The sequence below is a fragment of the Aedes albopictus genome, chromosome 3 (assembly GCF_035046485.1).
Source record: "Aedes albopictus strain Foshan chromosome 3, AalbF5, whole genome shotgun sequence".
Lineage (NCBI taxonomy): Eukaryota > Metazoa > Arthropoda > Insecta > Diptera > Culicidae > Aedes > Aedes albopictus.
Window position 1 is genome coordinate 445,275,199 of NC_085138.1, and position 27,194 is coordinate 445,302,392.

Below are 27,194 nucleotides of genomic sequence, written 5' to 3' on the forward strand. Positions count from 1 at the left end.
TTGGTATGTGTATCACCCTTTTCGACCTGATGCAAAGCGCCCTTCAGGTAGTTGAGGGTTCGTGTCGCCAATATGGCCTTTCGGTTAATCCGAGTAAAACATCTATTGTTCTTTTTTACGAAAAGGCGAAACCGTAATGGCGTTCGACCTTTGCGTCTCTTTGATTCTGAAATCAATGTGAACATGTAAATTACGTTGGAGTCATTCTTGATTCCAAGCTTTCCTGGACACCTCACATTGAGTCCAGAACCAAGAAAGCTTATATGGCCTTCGGGCAATGCCGGCAAACCTTTGGTATAACTTGGGGTCTAAAACCCAAGTATATCAAATGGATCTACACAACTGTTGTTCGGCCAATATTGGCCTATGAATGTCTTGTGAGGTGGCAAAAGGGCGAAGTGAGAACGATACAATCAAAGTTAGGCCATCTCCAAAGGATGTGCTTAATGGCGATGTCTGGAGCGTTCTCTTCAACTCCCACGGCAGCGGTAGAAGTTGTCTTTGACGTTGCCCCACTACACATTCATCTCAAACAAGAAGCACTTTCTTGCACTTACCGTCTACGGGTACTCGGTCTACTAGAGGAAACTCCTGTGAACCGCACATCAACACACACCTCGTTGTTTGCACTTTTGGTGAATTGGGACAAAATTGTCCTTGCTCCAAGTGATCTTACAATTGCTTGTAATTTTCCATATAGGACATTTTCCACGAAATTCCCTTCCCGGGAAGAGTGGACATCTGGATATCTGGAAAGAAGTATTTCAGACGGCATCGTATGTTACACTGATGGCTCCCTTCTCGAAGGTCAAGCAGGTGCTGGTGTTCATTATTGTGAGCTAAGGCTGTATCAGTTTTACTCACTTGGTAGACACTGCACCGTTTTTCAGGCCGAAATCGTTGCTCTTATGTGCGGAGTGCAATCGACACTTCAGCAGCACGTAATGGGCAAAGTGATTTACTGTTCAGATAGCCAGGCTGCTATTAAAGCACTTGCTTCGGGCAACTCCTGGTCGAAGATAGTTATCGCTTGTCGAACTCAAATCGAAGAACTGAATTCAGCAAACGCTGTTCACCTTGTATGGGTGCCTGGCCATTCTTCCATCGCTGGAAATGAATTGGCTGATGAGTTAGCTCGCACTGGAGAGCATCACATGACTTCATTGGCCCTGAGCCAGATATTCCGATATCGAAGTTGGGTAAAGCTTCAGATTCACACCTGGACTGCCACTCAACACAGACAATACTGGAATAGTTTGGAGTCATGTCGTCAAACCAAATTGTATTGTACTGAGCCATCTCCAAGGGTGGCGAAGTATCTTACAAATCTGTCAAAGCAGAATTGCAGCATTCTGGTCAAAGCATTGACTGGCCACTGTCGACTCAGCTATCACATGGCGAATATTCAGCAAGCTGATTCATTTGCATGTGTTAGCTATGAATCCGATTATGGAACTTCGTATCATTTGATATGTAACTGTCCAGTTTTTGCGCAACTGCGTTTCCGAGTATTCGGTAAACACTTATTAAGTGAAACTGCTTTCAGAGACCTGAATATTCAGGATATTATGTTGTTCTTACCCGCTGTGGTAAAGAGCTATAGGCTCTCTTTTGCTTTATGCGTTATTACAGTGCCCTTTTCAGGGCGCTGTTTGAACTCATTGTGGTACGCTTATGCGTTAGTACCCTCTTCCAGGGTATTTTTCCTATTTCCCTACATGTCCTTATCCTTATTTCCTTCCTTTTCCCTCAGGTAGATGATGAAATAGGCTATTATTATGGCGATGGCACAAATGTCCCAAATGGAGGATAACGTGCCTCTGGAGCCGGCCTTCTAATCTGATACCTGAAGTAGCGGCAAGTACTTTAATGATTCAATTTTAAAAGTAATATTTCCAGTTCCACATGTATTGCGTCACGGTATCCATAACCTAATTATATTTAATCGATTAATTTGGGGATGCCGAATAACTATTATTTAACAACTGTGAAAAGGCTGAGAAAGCGCCTTGTCAAGATCTTATTTAGTTAGTGGTTACATAGGAGCCGAGAAAAGAGCTATGATTCATTGATGATAGGGCTTGCATAGAAGTTTCCGTCCATATCACAAAAACTCAGCATCAAGCCGTATTGAGGAAGCTTCGTTGACGTTGACATTCACAATAAATGTTAGTTGGGAAGGCACAGTGACTTCTGCGCAACAAAAACCTGCGCCGCCGTTAGTCTTCTGTGACAAGTGTGTTACTTGGGTGGTTGCCGTCTTCGTTGAGAACCCCTAAGCAGTGTTGCGGAATACTCATTTGGGAGAGTTATACTCACTCACTTCTATCTTAGGTCAGATGCATGCTATCAAAAACGGTGAATGAAAGACATTTACATTGAATAGTGTTACCTAAAATTTTGCGGAATAAAGTAGAGTCGCACACGTATACCTAAGTCTTGACAGAGCTGTGAGTATGAGGTGAGTAAAATTAGTTTAATTTATACTCACCTCGTGCTCACAGCTCTCTAGCGACTTTTGTATGAGTGTGCGACCTCTATTTTATTCGGCAAATTTTTAGATAATATTGCAATGTAAAAGTCCTTCAAACATCGTTTTTTGATAGCATGCTTTTAAACTAATATAGTAGCAAGTGAGTATAACTTTTTGCAAGTGAGTATTCCCAACACTGCGCCGAAGTGGTTCAGTGTTCTGTGGATCCTTTGTAATTTTTGTGCTCATTATACGAGTGGAGTGACGTGATGCTGTCATGTGGTGTCACGTCACTCTACTAGCAGAATGAACAAAAATGTACAGGTCCTGCCCAAACTGTAGATCATCTGGATTCTGTAGATCTTGGTTTCAACTGGCCCCATGAGTTTACGTTTACTGTCACATATACTGTTTCCGATTCGGTGCGGCTTCGAAGTTGATTACAGGGATCGGATTTACACGGTTTTCTGTGTCTACCAAACGTAGTACCAAGATCACGCTCCCCACGCAGCCGAGCACCTGACCTGCTTCTCAACTCCAACTGTTTTTTGAACACCTTGACCCATACCAGATCCTGCGGATTGTAGCTCATGGTCTTGGCTCCAAGATTGCGGAAGAATATTGGCTGTCTTGCTAAGTTTCTTCCATTTTCTTGAAACGGTGTTGGAATAAGTCAAGCGATACCAGAAGAGGAAGAGACTCGACTTCCCTTCCGGAACACTTCGGTTTTGTGTGGGACACACATTGGTCGGGCTCCATACAAAGGGGCGGCCAAAACTCTCAAAAAACGGAATTGATATTTTTAAACTTTTTTTTCACCAAATAACAAAGATAATGTATTGTAGTTTTATGATTCTTAATTAAAAACATACCAGCTTTTGTATTTCAATGACATTTTCACTGCCAAAGTGGTCTAAGTCATAAAATTGAGAAAATGAATTTTTCGAAAAAAGTAAAATAATAATATTTTGAGAATGGAATATATGTTTTATGTTATCCAGCATATGAAAGCTTCTTATTGGACTGTTTGAATGCACGTATGGTGCAAAATTAATATGTAACAAAACTTTTCAAATTTTTATATATTGTACCATAGGAATTTTTTTAATTTTTAAGTTAAAAAACGGTTCGTGTCGTCACGTGTCGCCGCAATTTTGAATAGTACATCTTAAACATCATGCTCAGGGCTGCATAAAAACGTTTAAACATTTTGCAGAAATTTGCAGTTTTTCAAATTAGAGCCATTTAAAAAAGTCATGTTTTTTTTATGTATTTTACGTTATTTTTCCATTTTTGACTGAAATAAAATTTATCTTCCCACATTTTTTACACATTTTAAACAAACTTGATTGGATTTGATCGACAGATAATCATTTAATTAAATTCAAATCGATTTTCTAACAAAAAACGCAAAAAATGTGAAGTTTACTGATTTTTACCGTTTTTGAAATTTTTGAAGTTACGTAATTTTTGAATACCCCTTTTTAAACACTAAAAATACTATATAACATATCTAGAAAACCCATAACTTCGATTAAATACATAAAAAGAGTTTTGGTCGAACTTTATCTTTTTCCGAACATTGTGGGACAGTCATAGAGCAGGAAAATGTTGGTTGGTTGCTTCGCTAAGAGATTCTTTCGCTCTGTAACTATCTTGAGAGTCCGCTCAAAGGTGTCGACGAATCTTTCTACAAGTCCGTTGGACGGTGACTGGATGGCGGCGTTTTCAGGTGGAGAACACCGTTCTTATGACAGTAGCGTTTGAATTGCTCACAGACGAACTAGCGACGTTTGTCACTCGCTAGAGTCACTGGGGTTCAAAACGTTTCCTTGAAGGATTTCCAACGTGGCAGATGTTGTGATTGGGCGATTTGGAACTACTTTGGTTCATTCCGAGAAAGCATTGACTAGGACAAGTTAATACCAATCGCCTACGGACCCGACATAGTCGATATGAAGTCAACTAACAATCGCAAGCCACAAACAAGCATGCATGCTGAATTGTTGCTTTATAATAGTAAAGATAGCTGAACTAAAATTATGTTGTACACATTACTGTACAAATGCTTTTTCAATTGATAACACTAGTTTACAAAATAAAACGAAAGTCGTGAACTTCTGTGAACGACCAAAGTTTTGAAAGCACAATTTAATGGTAATTTCGAAACCGTGCATCAAAAAATTTTAAGGAGAACAGTTTATGAGTTTTAGCTCAATATCGAGTTTTTCAAATTTTTTAAACATGGAATTTACTAAAATTCAAATATGTATCTTGCGTTTTGTTCAACCAATTTCAAATCTTTTTCCATAAATTAAAAGCTGAATATAATAAGGTACCCCGGGGCAAGTGGGACCTAAAAAAATGCTAATTTGGTTTGGTCATGCCAAAAATTTCAGAACACATTTTTTTTAATAATTCCAATGAACCAAAAAGACGTTGTTGGTATATTTGTACTTATTAACGTGCATTAAGACTGTTTCAAAATTTTTACTTTTCATATATTATGCATATAATGAAAAGTGTAGCCACGGTGTGTCTAAAACCGTTATTAACAAAATAAAATACCCATCTAAGCGGTACCCACCATTCGAAAGATATAATATCCAGGTATCATCTTTGAAATTTTGAAAATGTTTCGTGGAGGGAATTGATAGTTTGAGAGATTTCAAATTTTAGGACGATTTTCAATGAAATTCTCTTTGAAGTTATTAATATTCAATCGCGGTTGTATCACGATCGTGGCCATCAACCTGTTCCTCATAAATTTGGAGTCCAACATTTGAAACGTATGGTATTCGAGTATTCTTACTGAAAATTTGAGAACATTTTATCTATGAAACCAAAAGTTATCGTGAATTGAATTTATAATCCAAATCCATAGGTTTTTACAGTATTTATAGCAATTAAACAGTTACTATTTACTACAAATAACCAAAACCAATTCAAATGCCCGCTATTGTAGTCAATCACAGTATTCAACAGCTGGTTGAAATAGGATTTAGATTTCTGGAGCGTACTATATCTCTCCCATGTTTCTGAAAAATTGCTGGGAATTGCTCCGAACACACCAAGAGATTTTACCGTATGTATCATCTCAGACCAGCAACTGGAACTCCTCTCATCTCTCCTCTTCTTGGCGTAACGTCCTCACTGGGACAAAGCCTGCTTCTCAGCTTAGTGTTCTATGAGCACTTCCACAGTTTTTAGCTGAGAGCTTTCTCTGCCAATGACCATTTTGCATGTGTATATCGTGTGGCAGGCACGAAGATACTCTATGCCCAAGGAAATCAAGGAAATTTCCTTTACGAAAAGATCCTGGACCGACCGGGAATCGAACCCGTCACTCTCAGCATGGTCATGCTGAATACCCGTGCGTTTACCGCCTCGGCTATATGGGCCCTTCTGGAACTGCAAAATATGAAACTTTGAGAAATTCGGCAAATCAAGGGTCTCCCATATCGTTCCAAACCTAGCCTTCAACGTGGTATAGTATGGATCCAATTTATCTATGAAACACGCTCTGTAGATGTCTTTGACTTTAATGCCTGAAATATAATTACTATTAAACCACCATAGTTAATTAATCGCTTACGTTTAAAAGATCGTGTGGTGTAGTTTAGGACCTCCTTCTAGAACCATCGAAGCGCCCATTAATTGTGACATGTTTTTCCTGTGAAGCCATACGTTCGTTGCTGATGTCCCACAACAGCCATCATGGAGCACAGCTGTACCTTTTCAGGACTTGCATTTTTGACGACTTTGTACAATGCGTTCCAAGAGTTATGTGCAAAGCAGGTTGGGGAGTGGCAGTCAATATCAACTGCTGATCCATACCGTTAACTAGGGGTGTCATTTACACAACAAACATAGAGTTTCGCTTACAAACTTAGATGTTTTCGCGTGCAAGAATGATGACAATCCTACTTCACCATGCCGCGAGGCCGTGAGGCCAATAACAATCGCCCAACAATTTGCTTTAATTGCTGACTCGCTTCTACATATCACAAAAAATGCTTATTTCCCTTCTCAATTTCTGGTAAGAATTGTTACAGATCCGCTAGACGTCCTTTGACCATTCATATACCACGTTGATTGAAAAGTTTGTATCAATTTCCTAAAAGTTTCATATTCAGCGGTTCCACGTTAAGCAGTTCTGAGAATACACTGAGAAGTCTCTTGGTGTGTTCGGAGAGCAAGCTACTGAGAGCGTTCCCAGTAATTTTTCAGAAACATGGGAGAGATATCGTACACTCCAGACATCTAAATCCTATTTCAGCCAGCTGTTGAATGCTGTGATTGACTACAATAGCGGACATTTGAATTGGTTTTGGTTATTTGTAGTAAATAGTAACTGTTTAATTGCTATAAATACTATAAAAACCTATGGATTTGGATTATAAATTCAATTCACGATAACTTTTGATTTCGTAGATAAAATGTTCTCAAATTTTCAGTAAGAATACTCGAATACCATACGTTTCGAATGTTGGATTCCAAATTTATGAGGGACAGGTTGATGGCTACGATCGTGATACAACCGCGATTGAATATTAATAGCTAGTTCAAAGAGAATTTCATTGAAAATCGCCCTAAAATTTCAAATCGCTCAAACTATCAATTCCCTCCATGAAACATTTTCAAAATTTCAGAGATAATACCTGGATACTATATCTTTCGAATGGTGGGTGCCGCTTAGATGGGTATTTTATTTTATTAATAACGGTTTTAGACACACCGTGGTAGCAGATCTTCATTTACTTCGTTTCACGGGGCAAGTGGGACCTATTCAGAGTTTTTGTTCAAAGGTCTTAATATGAGCTGCAACAGATAAGGAAACATGAATCATAAATCCCTTATATGAATGACTATGTTTGGAGATTAAAATAATAAGAGGTTTAAGGTATCGTGCATAAATTGCGTAACACATAAAAAATCGCTGGGGAAAAAAAACTTGAATCAACTCTAGCAGCTCATGCAAAATAAATTGATTTTTGTATACAAAAGCACCGTAAAGTGAAGAGACAAAAGATTTCGAAACTTGGTCTCAATATTTTGATGAATCTCGCCAAAAGTAAATCTGGGGTTTCGAGATTTTCAGTAATATCTTCTCCCTTACATTATCTGACGATCATTAAATAATGTTTTATTAAATCATGAATTTTGAAAATTTCCCTATTTTATTTTTTAATTGACGGTTCCTGAATGCTCAAAAGAATTCATTATGCAGCGTAAAGTGAAAAAATAATGGAAGATATTTAGAGAAAAACATAAAAAATACATGCTTTTGGTATTTTTTTTTTTCGTTTTACCCAAGGTTTTACCATTTTTTACAAGAATTTTATCATATTTTATCTAAATAGAGGTAATAAAGTATAATTACTTAACACGTCAATTTTTATTGACTTTCGTGCTAATTTCATCTTAGGCTGGACAAGGCGAGATGAACCCATAAAATTGTGTATGTTAATTCTCATAGGTCCCACTTACCCCAGGTAGCGAAATGCACTGGGGCAAGTGAGAGCAGTAAACTAAAGGTAATAAATAAAAATAAAATACAGCTTTTTCGCTTGAAATCATTTGCAAGAACTCCAAATACTATCCTGAAACCGAAAAAGTATTTGTAGAATGACAAATCTATTTTTAAACGACGAATGTAGTAGAGCACGTCAATCTCACCTAGTGAATTGAAAATTACTTATGAACAACAATAACGCATATGGTCTCTTTATGGTTGAAACAATAACATTTTTTGTATTTAAAGTATCCGTAGGTGTGATACCTATGTTTTCCATGAAGAATGTTAGTCTTAAAAATAAATAATAAAAAAATACCAGCTATAGGTCTCACTTGCCCCCGATTCTCACTTGCCCCGGGGTACCTTACCTTTCGATCTTCTGAAAGCAGGTTTTGCGTCAGATTGATGAAATTAAAGATATGGGATAGTTTAAGGGACGATGTCCTTAAATTTTAGATAAATTTCCAAAAATTTATGAAAAAAAAATATTTTTTTCAATAAGAAAAAATAAATTTAAAAATTCTTTCTCAACGTTCACTTGACATATCATATGTACCTGAGTTACAGTAGAAAATTCAGCTCAATCGGAGCATTGATTACGAAGAATGAGATGAATGAAGTGAGCGACTTTGCTTAAAAATAGAACAAAAATCGATTTCAAATCATCAATCTTGTATAGAAAGTCGAAAAAAAATCCGCTCTACTGTTATTTTTTTCCTTCACATTTTCGAACTCAGGGCATGATTCTACACCAAAAATGATCATCAGCTTACCGAGTTAAAAAATGCTGTAAACTAGTGTAAGTAGTCAATGTTCAACCTTATCGGTATTAACAATGATAATTTAAAACACTTTTCAAGCGTTCATTAAGTTTTTTATTCGACTTGCAGTAATTCTATTACAAAACAGTTTAACAATACCCTTTTCTGCTTCTTGTTAAGTTCATGTAAATATTAGCACATGTATCTGTATAATATGTTTTTCACTAGTCATATAAGCGCTTTCGTTTCATCATACTTTGACTCAGAGTGCGGGATGAAAAACATGTGTTGTTTTACTGAACAGCAGCTGAATTGATGTGTTGTTCAGTTGTTAACCATAATGTTCTGTGCTATTTCACCACTGCTGAAAAGAATCGTGTTACGGTGAATATCAGGGCTAAGCACCTTTTTTACTATCTGGCTCGATACTACACTACGACATTCTGCATTGGATTGTAATGCGTCAGTATTAGTGAAGACATCAAAAGTTTCTTTTAAGGAGTCAAGACTTTTGCGGAGACGTCAAGCTTCTTGGCATCCTTATCAGTTGCGAGTATCGGGCGTACCAAGAATTGAACGTGCACCCCTCTTCGGGAGCATATATGCTACAGCGAAATTCGTTGATGTTGCTTGCCAGCGCATTCAGTCAGTGCGACAATTCCTTGAAGAATTTCCAAAGTGGCAGATGTTGTGATTAGACGATTTGGGACTACTTCGGTTCATTCCGAGAAAGCATTGACTAGGACAAGTTAATACCAATCGCCGACGGTCCCGACATAGTCGATATGAAGTCGTTGCTAGGATTCTGGAGTTGCCAACTAACAATCGCAAGCCACAAACAAGCATGCATGCTGAATTGCTGCTTTATAATAGTAATGATAGCTGAACTAAAATTATGTTGTACACATTACTGTACAAATGCTTTTTCAATTGAAAAAGTAGCCAATGTTCAACCTTTCGTATCGGTATTAACAATGATAATTTAAAACACTTTTCAAGCGTTCATTAAGATTTTTATTCGACTTGCAGTAATTCCATTACAAAACAGTTTAACAATACCTTTTTCTGCTTCTTGTTAAGTTCATGCACAGATAACAGACGTTTATGCTTATATTGGCAATGTGTGTAAAAATGCTCAACAGCCATTTCGTATATGTAACGAGCAGCTGAAACTCATGTGGCAATCATTTAGAGATGGCGCAGTGATCGATAGTCAGTGATCGCTTTCAAGATTGCATGCACTACGCAATTTTACATTCAAGATTGCATTCGATCTTGAATGAAACTGGAACTTTGAACTATTCTTGCATTCAAGTTAGATGTAATGCCGCAATCAGTTGAGTAGATGGCGGTAGTGAGCCAACGTATATCGTTTTGAACATTTACACAGGATTCTGCGAAAAATTTGTACTAGCATAAACATCTGTTATCTGTGGTTCATGTAAATATTAGCACATGTATCTGTATCTTTTTCACAAGTCAAATAAGCGCTTTCGTTTCATGATACTTCGACTCAGAGTACGGAATGAAAAACACGTGTTTTTTTACGGAACGCACTAATGCACACTAATGTTCTGTGCTAATTCACCACTGCTGAATGGAATCGAGTGACGTATTCAACTCCTACTAGTCGAACGTTGCTGAACACTGCTGGAACAACTGGATAATCAATCAGTTGAGCACGAATCTACTTTATCCATCGCGAAGCATCAACTGCGTGTTGATTCTTGCTCGGGATGGTTCTCTGAATAAGTAAAATTTTAGGATATGGCGACCATTTTGAAATTTGATATGGCGACCGTCAGATTTTCGAAATCGAAGAAAATCCAGAAATGGTCAGGCCGTTTGTACAATAGGTTATCGTGATCGTTTCATCTAAACTTTCAGGATCTTCTTAAGGTGCCATTACACTGTTTGTCATTATGCCAAATATTTGCCATTGAAGTCCGACATTCATCAAAGGTTGCTATGATTCACGTTGTGTTGGTCATTTGATGAGCTTGCTTAGCCAAACATTTGTCATGTCTAATGGGGCCTTAGGCTCTCATAAAAACTCTCTTTTTTCATTTGATAAATGTTGTCTTTGGGTTGGAACAGTTTACTACTTACCTTCAATTCCGATGTAGCTTGGGCGTTTGTGATTTCATTTCCTTCCGCTACGTCGTAATCAATATCAATCTCTTCGAAAAATGCGTTATCATCTGCCTCGTTTCTATCAACTCCATTTTCGTCAGTTTTGCCTTCATCAGCAACATTTCCAGCAGCTGTATTTGCCTCAGTCTGTATGACTTCCTCCACCAACTTCGAATCTGAATGGGCTATCACCTGGAAATATCGAAAGAGTAAATTCCGTAAACGAATACTTCATATTTCGGTTTGGCATACCCTGGTATCGAGGATGCCTTGTTGACGTTTACATTAACATTGAATGTTAGTTGGGAAGTGCTTACCATTGTTGTCATTGAAACTATGGCGTCCGAAATTTCAATTCCTTCTGTTTTGATTTCCATTTCATCAAATGCGATTTTTCCCGTCACATCTTCTTCGTTTATGGTATCCGACAACCCAACTTCAGCGGTGTTATATTCCATCATGTACTCATCAGCCTTGGTTTCATCGGCTGTTAATTCTTTCACAATGTCCAACATCTCAACATGATCAGTGTTATAATCCATCCTGTGTTCATCAGTTTCGGCTGCATCAGTTATACTTTCTATCTTCATATTTTCCGCGGATGGGACGTCAAAAATCTCAATTTCATAAATTCCAGCGTCAAGATTATTTTCATCACTATTCACGTCATCAACTTGATTTTCTTCCATAGTATGTTGTATTAGTTTGTTTTCATCGAAATCAATGTAATTGATTGTATTTTCATCAGTTCTTATTCCACTGGCATTCCCTTCTGTACTTGTTAACGTAAGCGCCAGTTCATTAGTTACATTTCCATAACGTTGATTTTCCTCATCTTGTTTCTCAGCGTTTACAGCAGATTCAACTTCTGTATTGTCTTCTCCAGGGTACACCTGGGAAAGCAATGGTTCGTTGTCATTGAAAAAAAAAACATTAGTACCAGTCATAGGCGCCAACTTGTGACGTAGTTGGGGGGGCGAAGCTTTCCAAAATTGGACAAAATTCAACTTTTTTTTAGCTCAATGCACTAGTTTTCACGTAAATATGCCTAAACTAGATGAACTGCGTCGAAATTTTACGAATTTGATTGATTTTGAGAGGCCTCGCCCCCCCAACTACGTCACAAGTTGGCGCGTATCCCGGGTAGAGGTGAATAACAAACCAATAACTGAAGAATAACATATTTTATCATCATATCTAAGTTTGCAATTCTTTAATTGTTTATGAATAGCTCAAGATAACAAATAAATAACATAACATGCTATCATTGTATAACTTGTAGTTGGCGAGTTATTATTGAATAGTATAATAACATAATAATAACAAATATTACTCTCCATGCTATCAGCCATAATAACAAAACAATAACATAATTTACCATCAAATTAAAATATGTTATTATTTTGACATTCTTTTTGCTATTATTTTGTTATTACAATGGCAAAATTAGTTATTCTTTAGTTGTTATGTCGTAGCAATTTTGTTATTATTTTTGAGCTTGAGCTTGAGCTTGATTGACCGCCCGTGGATGCTACTCCAGTATCGCCAGACCACCTACACTCACACAAGGACCAATGAGATAACCGCCGGGGACTAGCAGGCATCTTCAGTGTGTGAGCGTTGGTGATCTTCTATTTTTAGGCGACAATGGCGCCTGCCACGTCAGGTTGCAGGTCAATGTGGGGAAGGGGTAAGGAAGTGATGATTGCAATCGTTTGTATCCACATCTGGCCGAATATACCTCTGCGCCAGCACAAAATTCATGCGGATGTTGGAGTGTTGGTGGGAATTGGTTGGCAGAAGGTTCACACATTGGTTTGTGGATACCAGGGGAAGGTGATAGAATTGTGTGTTTTTTTTTTTTTTATTATTATTTTGAAGATGTGCGGCACAGTTCGCTTGATTGCATAACTTGCAGGCGTTTTCTAATAGGATTGTGACACTGTGCTGTGAAAGTTTGGAAGGAAGGGAAACGGCTTTTTCAACCCGTTTCTGTTCTAGCGACGGCTATGAACATGTTTTTATACCTGAGTTGTATATGTAGAGAGCAGAGAGAAAGTATATAGAAAGATACAAATTAGGAGGAAAGGGACGGGCCAGGGATTGAACCCAGGACCTTCTGCATATAAATCAGAAGCGGTAGCCACTAGACCACCAAGCCCGTCTCGTAGCAATTTTGTTATTATTTTTGTTATTTTAACTCTTATTTCAAACAAACTAATAGTAAACTTTGGCATTCAAACATTTGATTTTAATGGCAAAATTTGCCCTTCATTTGCCATTTCGCTCTACCCGGGATGGTACCAGTTGTAAAATAAAGAAATCTAGAAAAAAAAGTGTCCTACCGTTGAATTTGTGGATTTCGGAAGAGTTTCCACCTCTTGACTATGTGCAGTACGCTCGTGACGAGTAACACTTTGTTTGAAGATGAATTGTTTTGGGCAATAGGAACATTTAAACAAAGTTGCTCCGTGTTCTTCCATCTAGAAAGTTATATAATGTTTTTATATCATCAATGGATTAAATTGGCATCGTGTACCTACCATGTGTTTTAACTTGTCCTTTCTTTTTTCGAACTGAAGCCCGCATTTCGAACATGTCTAAAATCAGCAAGTTTCGAAAGAAAAGCAGTAAAATAATTTAAGTTTTATTGAGTATATATAATGTCCGAAATCAATATGTTTATAGAGGATTAAGCCTGATTGGCCAGCCTTAACTTGCTACTCCGATACCACTAGATGAGCTACACTTACACAATAAGAACAAAGGAGAGAATTGCCTGCGACTCACAGAGTGGGCATTTTCAGTGTGTCAGCCTTTTTTTCAGCAGGCGGTACACGGTAGCTGCCTATCACCAAAAGCTGGACGAGTGGGAGTGGACAAGTGAGATCAACGAGGGCGATTACACTCTGTGGCAGTCTATCAACGGACCGATGAATACGACAGCGCGGAAGATGAAAGACACTGCTCGAAGACGATCTAGGAATGGATGTTCCGTCGAAAAGCGCGAGAGGGTAACGAACAATAAGACTGTTGTCAGCTGGACTAGGGAGCGATATAGGCAGTAAAAGTAACCTTAAAACAAATCCACTACGTAAAGAAAAGAGAGTATGGGGAAATTGCCATTGCGAAGCTGCAATAGAGTATGGAACAGAATGATATGCAGAGGTTCTACAGAACTATAAATCTCCTACGGAGAAAACAGCGCCTTTTACCGTAATGTACAACGACTATGATGAAACATTGCTGGCATACGAATCAATGGTGGCTACCAGGAGGAGAGAGCACTTCGAGGAATTGATCAACGGTGAGCATATAAGAGCGACAGACACAATTCGAATCGACGACGTTGGACAGGTTGTGGAACCTCCATCGATAAACGAGATCAAGTCTGTCATTAGAGGATTGAAGAACAACAAGGCTGCTGGAAAGGGTGAAGCAAAATTCCTGTGATTTCTTAATGAATTCCTCCAGGGACATCCTCAGAAATTCATCCAGATATTTCTTCAGGAACTTCTCCAGTGATTCCTTCAGGTATTCCTCAAGAAACGTCGCCAGGAATTTCTTCTTCGTGAATTTCTCCACGGACGTTTGCGGGATTCCAATAGTGATTATTTCAGGGCCTGCTCCAAGAAATGCATCAGGAATTCCTCCCGCGGTTCATTTCATTCAGAAATTTTTACAGATACTTCTGTAAGGATGCATCGCCGAATACCTCCAGAAATTTTCCCATCCCTTCCTTCAGTGATTCCAGTATGGATTCCCCCAGAGATTCCTTCGGAATTTTTTTCTGGGATATATTTAGAGGTTCCTCCAGTGATTATTTTAGTGTTTTCTTTGACGATTCCTGGAGGAATTTCTTCAAGGATTCTCATAGGCATTTCGCCAGAGATCCTTTGAGATATTTATGCAGGTTTCTTCAGGGATTTCTCCATATATTCCTTCAAGAATCCCTCTAGATATTGCTCCAATTATTCCATCTGGAATTATTCGAAAGATTTCTTTAGAAATCTCTTTCTGGATTTATTTTAAGAAACTTTTACCAGAATTTTTTATTTCAAAATTTACCCAAGATTTCAATCAACATTTTGTACCAAAATGCTTTTAGTAGTCCATCCAAGGATTCATTCAATATTTCGTCCTAAAATTACTGCAGGCATGGGTTTCTTCAGACTTTTTCCCGGGATTCCTAAAGAAATAGCTCTCCAGGGATTTACTAAGGAGTTTCTCATGAGATTGCTTCCGGGACTCCTCACAGGGATTTCTTCAGGAATTCCTCCAGGAATTCCTTATGTGATTCTTTCAAGAAAAACTGCAGAGGTAATTTAAAAAAAAATCCTCCAAGGATTTCTTCAGAAACTTCTCTTGGCATTTCTTCAAGAACTCCTCCTGGTATTCTTTCCGAAGTCGACCAAGAATTAATCCAGAACTTCCTCACGGAATTTTTTAAGAATTTCCTGAGAATTTTTCTTGGGGTTTCCCTAGGGATTTCTTCAGGAACTGATACAGGGATTCCTCCAGGTGTTCACCCACGAACTCTTCTTAAGATTGCTTCGAGATTTCTCCAAGAATTCTTCCTGCAATTTCTACAGTACTTCCTTCTGGAATTTCTTCAGAAACACCTCCTGGGACCGACACGAATGCGCACTAACGTGTGAAGTGTCGAAAATAAATTAACTAACTAACTAACCTCCTGGGATTCCCTTGAGGAATTCCTCCAGGAGTTCTACCAGGGATTCCTTGGCGAATTCCTGCAGGAATACTTGTAAGATTTCTTCAGAAATTCCTGCAGGTATTCCTCCAGAAATTACTCTAGAGATTTCTCTAGTAATCTTTCTAAAGATACCTCCAGGAGTTTCTCGAGAGATTCCTTCCGAAATTCCTACAGGCATTCCTCAAGGCATTGCTCCAGATATACCTACAGAAAATCCCCTAGGAATTCCTCCAGAAATTTCTGAAGGAATTCCTCTACGGATCGTCCAAGTGTTCTTCCAGGGATTCCTCTAAGATTCCACCAAGAATTCCACAAGAGATTCCTGTAGGAATTCCACAAGAGATTCCTGTAGGAATTCGTGCAGAGATTCCTCCAGGATTTTTTCCAGGGATTCCTCCAGTGATTACTCCAGGGATTCCAACAGGATTTCTCCAGGAATTCCGCCAGGGATTCCTCCAGGAGTTCCGGCAGAAATTCCTCCAGGGATTTTGCCAGGAATTCTTCCGGGGGTTTCTGCAGAAATTTATCCAGGGATTTCTCCAGGAATTACGCCAGGGATTGCTTCAGGAAATCCTCTAGGAATTTCTCTAGAGATTGTTCCAGGAATTATTCCTGAGATTTCCATTGGGATTCCTTCAGAAATTTCTCTATGCGTTGTTCCAGGCATTCCATCGAAATTTAAATTCAGAAATTCCTCATGGGACTCCCCAAGAATTTCTCCCGAAATTTCTCCAGGCAGCTCTCTGGCAATTTTTCAAGAGCATTTCCAGAGATTCCTCCAGGAATTTCTTCAGAGATTCCCCCAGGAATTCTTCCAGAGATTCCTCATTGAAATTCCCCAGGAATTCCTCTAGGAATTGCTCTAGGCATTTCTTCAGGATTTCATCCATGAATTTCTCTAGAGACTCCTCCAGGAATTCCTCTAAGAATTTCTCCAGGAAATATCCCAGGAATTTTTCCAGGGATTCTTAAAGGTGTCTATCGAGATTCCTAGGGATTCCTCTTCGGATTTAGCCTAGGTTTCTTCCCGAGACTTCTCTAGGGTTTCCTCTAGGTATTCCTCCAGGAATTCTTCCAGGCACTCTTTCTGAAATTGCTCCAGGAGTTTCTTCAGAAATTTCGCCAAACATTCCTCCAGACATCCCTTTAGGATTTTTTTCCAGAGGTTCCTTCAGGAATTGTTCCAGGCATAGGCGCCACCTTAGGGGGAGGGGGGGGGGGGGGTGTGCAAGCATAGGTTTGCCGTCCCAATATTTGACGATTTTTTTAATTTAACCATACAAAAAATTAGAAAAAAACAGGCTTTGCACAACCCCCCCCCCCCCCTGTGGGGGGGGCCCCCCCATAATTAGACAAGTTGGCGCGTCTGGTTTCAGGAATTCGCATAGAAATGCCTCCAAAGAATTTATCAAGGAATTCCTGCCTCCAGGCATTCCTCCAAGAATTTCTTTAGAGATTCTTTCAGGAATTCCTTCCAGGATTTCTCCACAAATTGCTCAAAGGATTCCTTCAGCAATTTCTTCAGAAATTCCTCTAGGAATTCCTCCAGGATTTTTTTTAGGAATTTCTCCAGAAATTTTTCCAGGCAACACTCCCGCATTCTTCCGGGAATACCTTTGGGGATTCTTTCAGGAATCGCTCATGGAAGTTATCTTGGAATTATGACAGGGATTTCTCTATCGATTTCTCCGATAATTCCTCCAGGAATACTTCCAGGGCCAGGAATTTGTCCAGAAGGTCCTCGAGGCATTCCTTCAGGAATGGCTCCAGGGATTTGTTAAAGAATTTCTGCAGGAACTCCTCCAGATTTCTTCAGAAATTTCTCCGGGGATTCTTACACGAATTCCTCTAGGGATTCCTCCAGGAATCCTTCCAATAATTCATTCACAAGTTCTTCCAAGGATTGCTCCGAGAATGTCTCCAAGGATTCCTATAGGAATTCCTCCGGGCATACTTTCAGAAATTCCTCCTAGAATTCCTGCAGGAGTTCCTCCAGAGTTTCTTCCAGTGTATCCTCCAAGCATTCTTGCAAGAAGTCCTCCTGGAAGTCCTCCAGAGGTTCGTACGGGAATTTCTCCAGCATTTTCTCCAGGAATTGCTCTGGGAATTCTTACAGGGATGGCTTCGAAAAGCCCTCTTGTGATCCCTTCAGAAATTCCACCCGGGATCTCTCCAAAAATTTCAGAAATCCTGCCATCATCATTTCCATGGATGCACCCAAGAATTTCTCTAGGATTACCTGAAGATTTTCCTGAATAACTTTAAGGATGTCTAGAGGAATTCCTCCATGTGATTTGTAGTGGAATTCTTTAAGACAACTTTAGTGATTGGGAGCGTCCATAAATTACGTCACGCAATAATCGTCCATTTTCAACCCCCCCCTCCCCACTATGTCACACTTTTTATATGAGGCATCTGAAATGTTTGTATGGGTCGTCACACTTTGTTAAACCCCCCTCCCCCTCAAAGCGTGACGTAATTAATGGACATTCCCTATGCATACAGGAGCCAGGAAATTCTCCAAAAAGACATCCAGGTATTCTTTCAAAATCATCAGACAGAAGTTCATCCATGGATTTGTTCAGGAATCCATCCATGAATTCCTTCAAGAATATCTTCTGCAGCTCATGCAGAGGAATTTCTTCAGAAATTCGTCCTGCGATTCTTTCAGAAATATATCCTGAGATTCTGGTTTTCTCCAAGAATTCCTTCTAGAAGTTATCCATTGAGTTTTTCAAGAACTCCTGTAGATATTTCTCTGGGAATTTTTCCAAGAATGTTTTGAGAGTGTTTTTCTAGAAAGTTCTTCAGGGATTCTTCCAAAAGTTTGTCAAGGAACACCATCAGAAAATGCCTCGTAAATTGGAATACCTCAAGGTTTTCCTGCAACGGTTATTTTAGGACGTATCGTAGAATTTCTTCAGGAAAATCACCAAAGGTTGCCTTCTGAGGTTTGTGTAGAGATTTCTCCAGAAAATTTTCTAAGAAATTGTCTAAAAATTTGTACAACATGCTCGAAACTGTTTCTTCGGGGATTTCATCAAGAATTTATACATTAAGTTCGAAAACTAGTTGAAAATTGTAAGTAAAGTGGAACGTTTTTTGAAGCTTATTATATAAGTCATAAACTCTCAAAATTTCATCACATTCGGTTCATTGATTCCGGAGATATAGCAATTCAAAGCTATCGGATAATTATGCCTTTAACTAAAATCGTTCTCATTTCAAGTAGAATAGCTCGATCTTTCCCAAATTTGGACCATTGATAGACAACTAGTTGTCCAGCAAAAATTTAAGAATTTTTGATGCACTTTTCGAAAAGTAACAGCTAGTTTAAAATGTTTTGAAAAGTGAAAATTTTGCCTGTCCCGATGTCCCGATCATTTTGTCTATCTCCTGCACATGCTAGAAACGCTTTCTTAAATTCATCCAGATGTTTCTTTCTGAATACATTCCAAGGATTCGTCCATAGCTACAGCGTATCAAAGTTGGTCATTTTGTATGAAAATCAGCGTTTGTCCGATCAATTCTGCTCCACAGTGTACCTACAATACCACCACCTTCTACTAGAGAAATTCTGAACTGAAACAGCTATTCATCCAGATAGTTTTTGATCTCCCAAGAATAACGCAATTTTAGTACCCAAGGTCTTACCTTCGAATTTATGGCAATCGGTTCACCAGCAGTTGGTGTTGGAAGTTCGACGATAGGTTCCTGAAGCATTCCTGGTACGCCGTGTATGGTTTTTACATGACGCTTAAGGTTACATGCGAAGGAAAACGCTCTTGGACAATGACCACACTGAAACGACGATGGCTTTTTCTGCTGTAAAGAAAAATGATTATCATTGAAAAACAGAATACTGACCCAATTCGCACAACAGTCCCACGTGAATAGTAAACCCAGCAAAGATGGGACTGTTATGTGAATATTTAGAAGCAGTAAAGTCCATAAATACAGCACTTACTTGCGTTTGCGTTGAAACTGTAGTGTCCAAAATCTCAATTTCTTCGGTTTCGATTTCCATGCTGTCATCATCAATGATTTCATAAATTTGGTTCGTGTTCGATATCTCAATTTCATCAGTTTTGGTTTCATCAGTCTTGCTTTTTGCAGCCTCACTTTCCAACAATAGTCTTGCTATTTGTCCCTGTATATGCATACCAATGTCTAGCTTCTTCATACCAACACCATAAGCTTTGTTTTCCTTGCTCACACGTTCTTGTAGTTTGTTTTCATTAACTTCGTTAGTCCTATGATCGTCGATCTCTTCTTCATTTTCTATTCTTGCTATTTCACCAGGTTCCAGTTCACCAGGTTCTAACTCACCAGGTTCTAGTTCACCAGTTGCATATTCGTGTGTTTCACCTCCATGAACTTCCGATTCTTCCGCTGATAGCTCATCAATTTCATATACAACTGCTTCAGTATCTCCAGAGCACATCTGGAGATGTAAACAGTTGTGCAGCCATTGGAAAGGTAATCAAGAAAAGGAATAAAGAAAAAAAAATGCTTTTAGATAAATTATAGCCCTCTATGTCATACATATGTGCTATCATATAGTTCTAAGAACCGTTGATTCAAATGTATCTAGTGTAATATCTCACCGTTGGGTCTGTGAGTTTCGGACGGCTTTCTTCCGTATAACCATGCACTGTTTTCTCGTGACGTGTAACACTTGCTTTGTGAATAAACAGTTTCGAGCATGTTGTACATTCGAACATTGTGTCTCTATGGTTTTCCACCTGGAGTAAATATTTCTTCTAGGAATCGTCAACAGTGCGGATATGTACATCATACTTACCACATGTTTGAACTTTTCCCCCTGGGTTTTGAATTGAATAACACATATCGTGCATATCTGACGAGTTTTTGTTAAAAAAAAGAAGCGACAAATTATAGTACACAACATTACATAGCCATATCTCACCCAAAGTCTTACCCGCGCAGTTGTTGGCGGTGCTGATTCAGTACTGTGTATCGTTTTTTCATGGCGCCAAAGATTTTGGTAGAAGGAGAACACTCTCGGGCAATATGAACAAGGGAACGATGATGGCGACGGCTGCAAAAAAGACAGTTTAAAGCAATATACTTAAGGAATTATGAAACAACGGGATCAGCCTTGACAAATAAACTATCACGTAACTTCAACTGAAAATACATAAAAAACTTAAGGAATTTTGAAACAAATTGTGATGAAACGTGGCAGATTAGGTTCACAGTGTAGTTGGCAACACTTTCGATTCCCTAGTGGATGGATTCACGACATAAATCTGAAATTTTTCCAAACAAATTTCAAGAAATTTTGCTAAAAAAGATTACCATGAAATTCGCAAAAAAAAATGTGGCTATTTGTGCCAGAAATTTTATTTATCAACAAGTTCCAAAAATTCCGTCATAAATTTATCAAGCTTAAGGCATTAGATAAAAAAATTGTTATGGTGAAACATCAAGAAAATCAATTTCAATATTGCGTACAAATCGGAAGAAGTATTGAACTACACTGCATTTGTTCATCCTGGCTTTGCCCAGTTGCAAAAAGAGGCAGATAATCCAAATCAGGCGCATTTGTTTCAATACGGCCATTGTGGCAGCCACATTCGTATTCCCTGATGTTCCACCTTAAATAACTCGTCCTGATATTTTTGTCATACGTCTATAGAACCTTGCCACCATCATCACTACATCACCCTTCTGGGCCTCATCAAGAAAAAAAATCTTGAATAATAGTGTCCAGCAGAAATAAGGATATTTACCTTAACATTTGTGGTATTTATGTGTGGTTCGCTGTGCATTACCCGTTCGTGACGTATCCGTTGATTATCGGAAACTAAAAATTTCGGACAAAACGAACACCTAAACAATGACTCCATGTGTTGAGACACCTGAAATGAACATTATGTTAAGCATCGCCAGTAAAATGGGTTGAAATATAACAACAGTTGTACCATGTGGTAATACTTATCACTTCTGGTTGAAAACATAAGCCCACATATGTTACATGTCTGGAAATAAAAACAACAACAACAAGAATAGAATGAACGAAGAGTGCGAAAAGTCTAGGGAAAAAAAACTTATAAACATGTCTTACCCGTTCCAGTACAGGCTTCGATGGTTTGTGATGGATTAGCTCGTGTATTTGAAAACTTTCTTTATCAACGAACAAGTTCTGACATTGTGAACACATAATCAGGATTTCCCGATGTTGCTCAATCTGAAGAACAGTTATAGTATTTTTATTGACTTAAAATATATGCCATGCACAACAAACTAACCATGTGATTATAGGCTTCCAGACTTGTGGTAAACTGAAGCTCACAACACAAGCAGGTGTTACCGTTTCGTATGTCCATCTGTGTGTAAAAAAGCAATGAAAAAAATGAGAACAAACTAGTTTATCAACAAAACTCAAGTGACATGTTGATAAATAACGCATTTCCATACGTTAAACAAAAATCCATTTCATGGCACCAGTAATCATATCGTTTATCTGGCTTTTGATGCTTGAGCCTTAAACTCTTAAAAAAGCCGCAATCTTGAAATTCTAAAACTCCATTAAACAGCCGCCATCTTGGATATTGGGCCGCCATCTTGGTTATACTGGTTTCTATTTTTGAACTCCGGAAATCCTCCCTGTACCAAATATACCCATGTTAAATGATTTATTTGCCTAAAGCCGACATCTTGAATTTTGGGACGCCATCTTAGATTTTAGATCGCCATCTTGAATATTCCAATCGCCATTCTCTTGGACTCCGGACATCTTCTACATCCCCATAAATCCAGCCTGATATTGCCCCACGAACTCTCTTGCAATCGATGATAGACGGCGGAATTTATGGATGAACGCGCAACAACGGACCAGATGTTCGCCATCCGCCAGGTGTTGCAGAAATGCCGCGAATACAACGTGCCCACACATCACTTGTTCATCGATTTCAAATCGGCGTATGATACAATCGATCGAGAACAGCTATGGCAGATTATGCACGAATACGGATTCTCGGATAATCTGATACGATTGATCAAGGCGACGATGGATCGAGTGATGTGCGTAGTTCGAGTATCAGGGACACTCTCGAGTCCCTTCAAATTTCGCAGAGGGTTACGGCAAGGTGATGGTCTTTCGTGCTTGCTGTTCAACATTGCGTTAGAATGTTTAATAAGGAGAGCAGGGATAAACACGAGTGGGACGATTTTCACGAAGTCCGTTCAGCTGCTTGGTTCGCTGATGATATTGATATTATAGCTCGTAAAGCCTAAAATTCAATTAAACAGCTGCCATTTTGAATTTGGAGCTGCCATCTTGGAGTTTAGACCACAATCTTGGATATTCTGGTCGCCATTTTCGGATGTCGTACATCTGATTCATACCAAATATACCCATATTGCATGGTTGCAGAGCCTAAAACTCTATAAAACAGCCGCCATCTTGAATTTGGAGCCGCCATCTTCAATATTAGGCTGCCATCTTGAAATTTGGGCCTACATTGTGGAATTTCTGGTCTCAAGTGTAGATTTCCGCACAAAATTCGTCAACCATGCTAAAGGTTACAAAAATCGCCGCAGTTTGATGTGTCGCATGATGAGGCTTGGTTCAATTTAATATACAGTAAGTTCTACCGGTGCTGATCCGGATCACTGAAATAACCGTAACTCCGGAACGCCTTGACCGATCCGGACCATTTTCAATAGCAAACATTCAGGCCCCATTTGGTCTGTATAAAATTTCAGCGCAATCGGTTCAAAGTTAACATAGGATTTACTATGGGAACTTACAGAAATAAATTCCCAAAGGCCGCCCTTGTTTTCTCAATTGAAATCGATCAACGTTTCTTATGGAAAATTCATCCTGAAACTTTTCTTTTTGTTAATCTGAGTTTCTGTCAGAAAATCTTCCTGGGATTTCTTTATAAATTCCTCCAAGGACTCTTTTTTTGAATTGTGAAATCTTTTCGGGAATTTTCTACAAGGGTTCCTTCCCAAATTTTTCGAGGGATGCTTTCTGGAAATCTCCCATGGCTATTCTTATAAATTCAACTAACAATTTCTTCAGAAATATCTTCACATTTTTCTCCAGAGATTTCCGTACAAATTTCTCCTAGGATCACTTTGAAAAAAAAAAACATCCGCGGATTATTCGATAATTCTTTCATGGACCCTTGCTGAAATGCATCGTAAGATTTATATAAAAAATCATTCACGAGTTCCTGCAAAAATCTCCCAGGGATTCTTAAGAAAATTCTTACAGTGACTCCTTTGGAAACATCTCGTAGATTTACTTTAAAAAACATATGAAATTCAATGAGTAATTCTTTCACAAAATATTCTAGGAATTCCTTTAGACTTTAAAAGGTTCTTCAGAAATTTTTCCAACAACTCATCAAGAAAGTCTTGCATGGATAGCTTCCAAAAATGTTTCATGGATTCCTTTGGAAAATACTTCAAGAATTCCTTTCAAAAATCTTGCATAGATTGTTCCAGAAATCCATCTACGAATTTCTTCGGATTGTTTTTTTTTTTTTTAGAAATTCCTCCAGATTTTTTTTTTTAAAAGCATTCAACTAGAAAACCATCCATGAACTTTCTCAAAAATACTCCATAGATGTTTTTTTCCCAAAAATGATTTACGGATACATTGAGAATCAGAAATTCAGAACAACTTTAAAACGTTCTTGGAAGCTTACTGAAGATTTTTTTCCAAGGATTGCTTTAAAAATTCAACGAGAGATTATTAAAGGAATTCCCAAGATTTCTCAACATTTTTTAAATTTCCTCCAAGGATTCCTACAGATTCTTTCAGAAATTCTTATAAGGATTTTCATGGAAAGGCTGGAAAACATTCTTGCAGAATTCCGCCGGGCATTCATCTATGTATTTTCTCAGAAATTCCTCCAAAATTTCCGGGTATGTCGGGTAGGTGTTTCTTCAGGCTTTCCTTCAGAAAATCCATTTAGGGTAGCGAACCACTTGGACAGCGGGCGGTATTTTGGGCACTCTTCGCTATAACTCAGTCAATTCCAAACCAATTGACTTGAAATTTTGTACACGGCTAGATACTATACGTATCTCATCGCATCCCAAAAATTGTGTCAATTGGCTCAGAATTGGCTGAGTTATAACAGAAAAGTGCTGCTTGTGGAGCCTCGTAGCCGTGTGATTAGGGTCACCAAGCTCATAATCGCACCATGCTATGGGGTGAGGGTTCGATTCCCGCTTCGGGCGTTGAAACTTTTCGAGAGAATAGTTTCTTCTTCGTTTCCACTGGTGCATGCTCCGTTGTCCGTTGTCTAATGTTAAGTTTAAAACAGTCTGTACAGCCGAAAGCTGAAGACGTTGTCCGTGTCTTTTTAAAAAAAATAGGACCCCTGCCGAGATGGTTCCACTTCCCTATGGATTCTTAAAATATTCCTGCTTTTTCAGAAATTCTACCAGGAATTCATTTAATATTTTCTTCTTATTTTTTAAATTTCTTCAGGAATTTATTCAGCGAAACTTTTGGAAATATCTTTAGAGACTTCTTAAATATTCTTCAAAAATTTCTTCAAAAGTTGTTCAATGGATTCTTCCAGAAGTTGTTCTAACTGTTCAGGAATTGCTTAGGCGGTTCCTTCAGAGATTCCTCCAAGAATTCACTAACTCATTATGTGAATAACTGACACTGAGGAAGATTACAAGTGGTAGTCGAAATATGCGTATCTGTCAAAAGATAAGCCAAAAAGGGTTGGATTAAAAGGTACATAACTGATTACACTCATTCGAAGAGGGTATTCTACTGAGAGGGTTCGAAAGTCGGTGCAAGATTATGGAAGAAGTTGAAAAAAAAATCCCTGGAAGAATTCCTAGACAAATCATCGGAGTAATTGGTTGGAAAGGCCGTTGCTGGAGGGCTTTCAGGATCAACCCTTAGAGGTATTCATGGAATGTTTAGAGAAATTTCTGGAAGAAACTTCTGGAAGGTTTTCCAAAGAAATTCCCGAAGAACAGCTTGCTGGAAAATCGATTGGAACAATCCTTAAAGAATTATATGAAACACACTTCGAAAAAAATCTTGGAAAAATTTTAAACAGAAAACTTCAGGGTGTCTACTCAATTATGAAAATGAAATTCCCTGATATTTCCAGGATTTTTCCAGGTTTTTGAAAATAATTCCAGGTTCAAGAAACATAAACGAATCGACTAAACTAAACATGATTTCAGATTTCTAGAAATTCGTGGAAGCGCAACTTTTTGGGAAATTTCTAGTTCCAACTATAATGACATTTAAGGACAACATCCCACCAGCATTAAGGATTAATCATTCTTAAAACAATCCTGGCGATACTTTAGGACAATTTTCTTCATAATTCGATGAAAAATTTGTTTAGCAAGGCAAACAACAAGAAATTACACATTATTTTATATAAGTTAAGCTAGGCCGCTCCAACAGATAATCTTCCGAGTAGTTCCTGAGCAAACTTTCTTAAATATTGTCAGAAATTTGAAAAAAAAAATGCAGCTAACGCTTTTGAACAAATCCTCCAAGAAACCCTTCACGCATAGCTTCAGTTATTGCGCACGAATATTTTCGTTGATTTCGCAAAAGAGTCGCTCAAGTATGTACATATTTTCAGAAATTATAATTTCGCTAGATTCTTCTCCCCAGCGATTTCTCCTTTTATAGAAATTGCTAGCAAAAATGTTAGATATGTTTATAGGACTTCAGTCAGAAAATACTTTCAGAGTTTCAAAAGAATTGACTTCAAATAATATTGCCAGTTACACTCGAAAAATTAAAAAAAAATGACAATTATTCAACTAGAGGAATTCTGAATTCTTTCAGAATAGTTGGGTTTCGTGGCCGTGCGGCTAGAGGCGTCAGTCATCTAGGCGTTTCGTAAGCCTCGTAGTGTGTTGGTTCAATTCCCGCTCCAGTCGGGGAAAGCTTTTCGTCAAACGGCTAATTCTCCATTGGACCACTGGGTGTTATGTATATTGTCTGTTGTCTAATGTTAGTTCTTGTTCAGTCTGTACAACCTCTGGTTGAAGACGGTGTAGTGTCTGTTAAAAACAATATTTTAATTATTTTCTCCACAACAAATTTGAACGATTATTCTATGTCAAAACAGCGTTTCTACCAAAAGTATATGAACAAATATTGTTACAGATGGACTAATTTCAAAAATTATACAGAAAAATGTTGTAAATCAATAGTTTTTGTGGTAATAGTTTCACTCTTGAAACAAGTAATTGGCAATTAGAATATACCAAGGAATATACTAATAAGTTGACAATCATGTTTTAAAACTATTGCATAATGTCCATCGAAAATAGTTTCTCTCGAGTTCGTTAAAATATGTGGAGCTCAGAAGCAACTATGGGAAAGAGAGTTTAAAAATTTTTCAAACATTGCATTGTTTAGAATAATTTATGAGTTTTTCTAAAAACGTTTCAGAAATGATCAGAAAAATATTTAAAACTTGTTCCAGAAGTCATCTTGTTAATTTCGCTAGAAATACTAACATCGAATCCGCCAGGAGTTTCAATTGATCAATCATATTCTACGGGAGTTTCGGGAACTATGATTAAAATATATCTTTAAGTTCCTTCAGGTAT

General features: G+C 38.3%; 1 protein-coding gene across 5 annotated transcripts in view; it reads right to left on the bottom strand.

Annotated features, from left to right (window-relative positions):
• LOC109407606 (uncharacterized) overlaps window positions 1-27,194 on the bottom strand; it is a 64,394-nt gene that overhangs the window by 14,157 nt on the left and 23,043 nt on the right. For 3 of the 5 annotated variants that reach the window (XR_003898134.2, XM_062856692.1, XM_029876065.2), the window contains exons 24-36: window positions 21,875-21,952; window positions 21,691-21,813; window positions 21,548-21,604; window positions 21,356-21,484; window positions 20,542-20,661; window positions 20,404-20,460; window positions 20,207-20,344; window positions 19,567-20,043; window positions 19,254-19,424; window positions 13,429-13,485; window positions 13,231-13,368; window positions 11,203-11,778; window positions 10,862-11,077 (exon numbers count right to left, since the gene is read on the bottom strand). Coding sequence is in view for 4 of the 5 variants with exons in the window: in XM_062856692.1 (XP_062712676.1) it covers window positions 10,862-11,077; window positions 11,203-11,778; window positions 13,231-13,368; window positions 13,429-13,485; window positions 19,254-19,424; window positions 19,567-20,043; window positions 20,207-20,344; window positions 20,404-20,460; window positions 20,542-20,661; window positions 21,356-21,484; window positions 21,548-21,604; window positions 21,691-21,813; window positions 21,875-21,952 (2,337 nt within the window). In the remaining variant the exon portion in view is untranslated. The remainder of the gene's footprint in view (window positions 1-10,861; window positions 11,078-11,202; window positions 11,779-13,230; window positions 13,369-13,428; window positions 13,486-19,253; window positions 19,425-19,566; window positions 20,044-20,206; window positions 20,345-20,403; window positions 20,461-20,541; window positions 20,662-21,355; window positions 21,485-21,547; window positions 21,605-21,690; window positions 21,814-21,874; window positions 21,953-27,194) is intronic. The other 2 variants (XM_029876066.2, XM_062856693.1) reach the window with 2 other exon arrangements.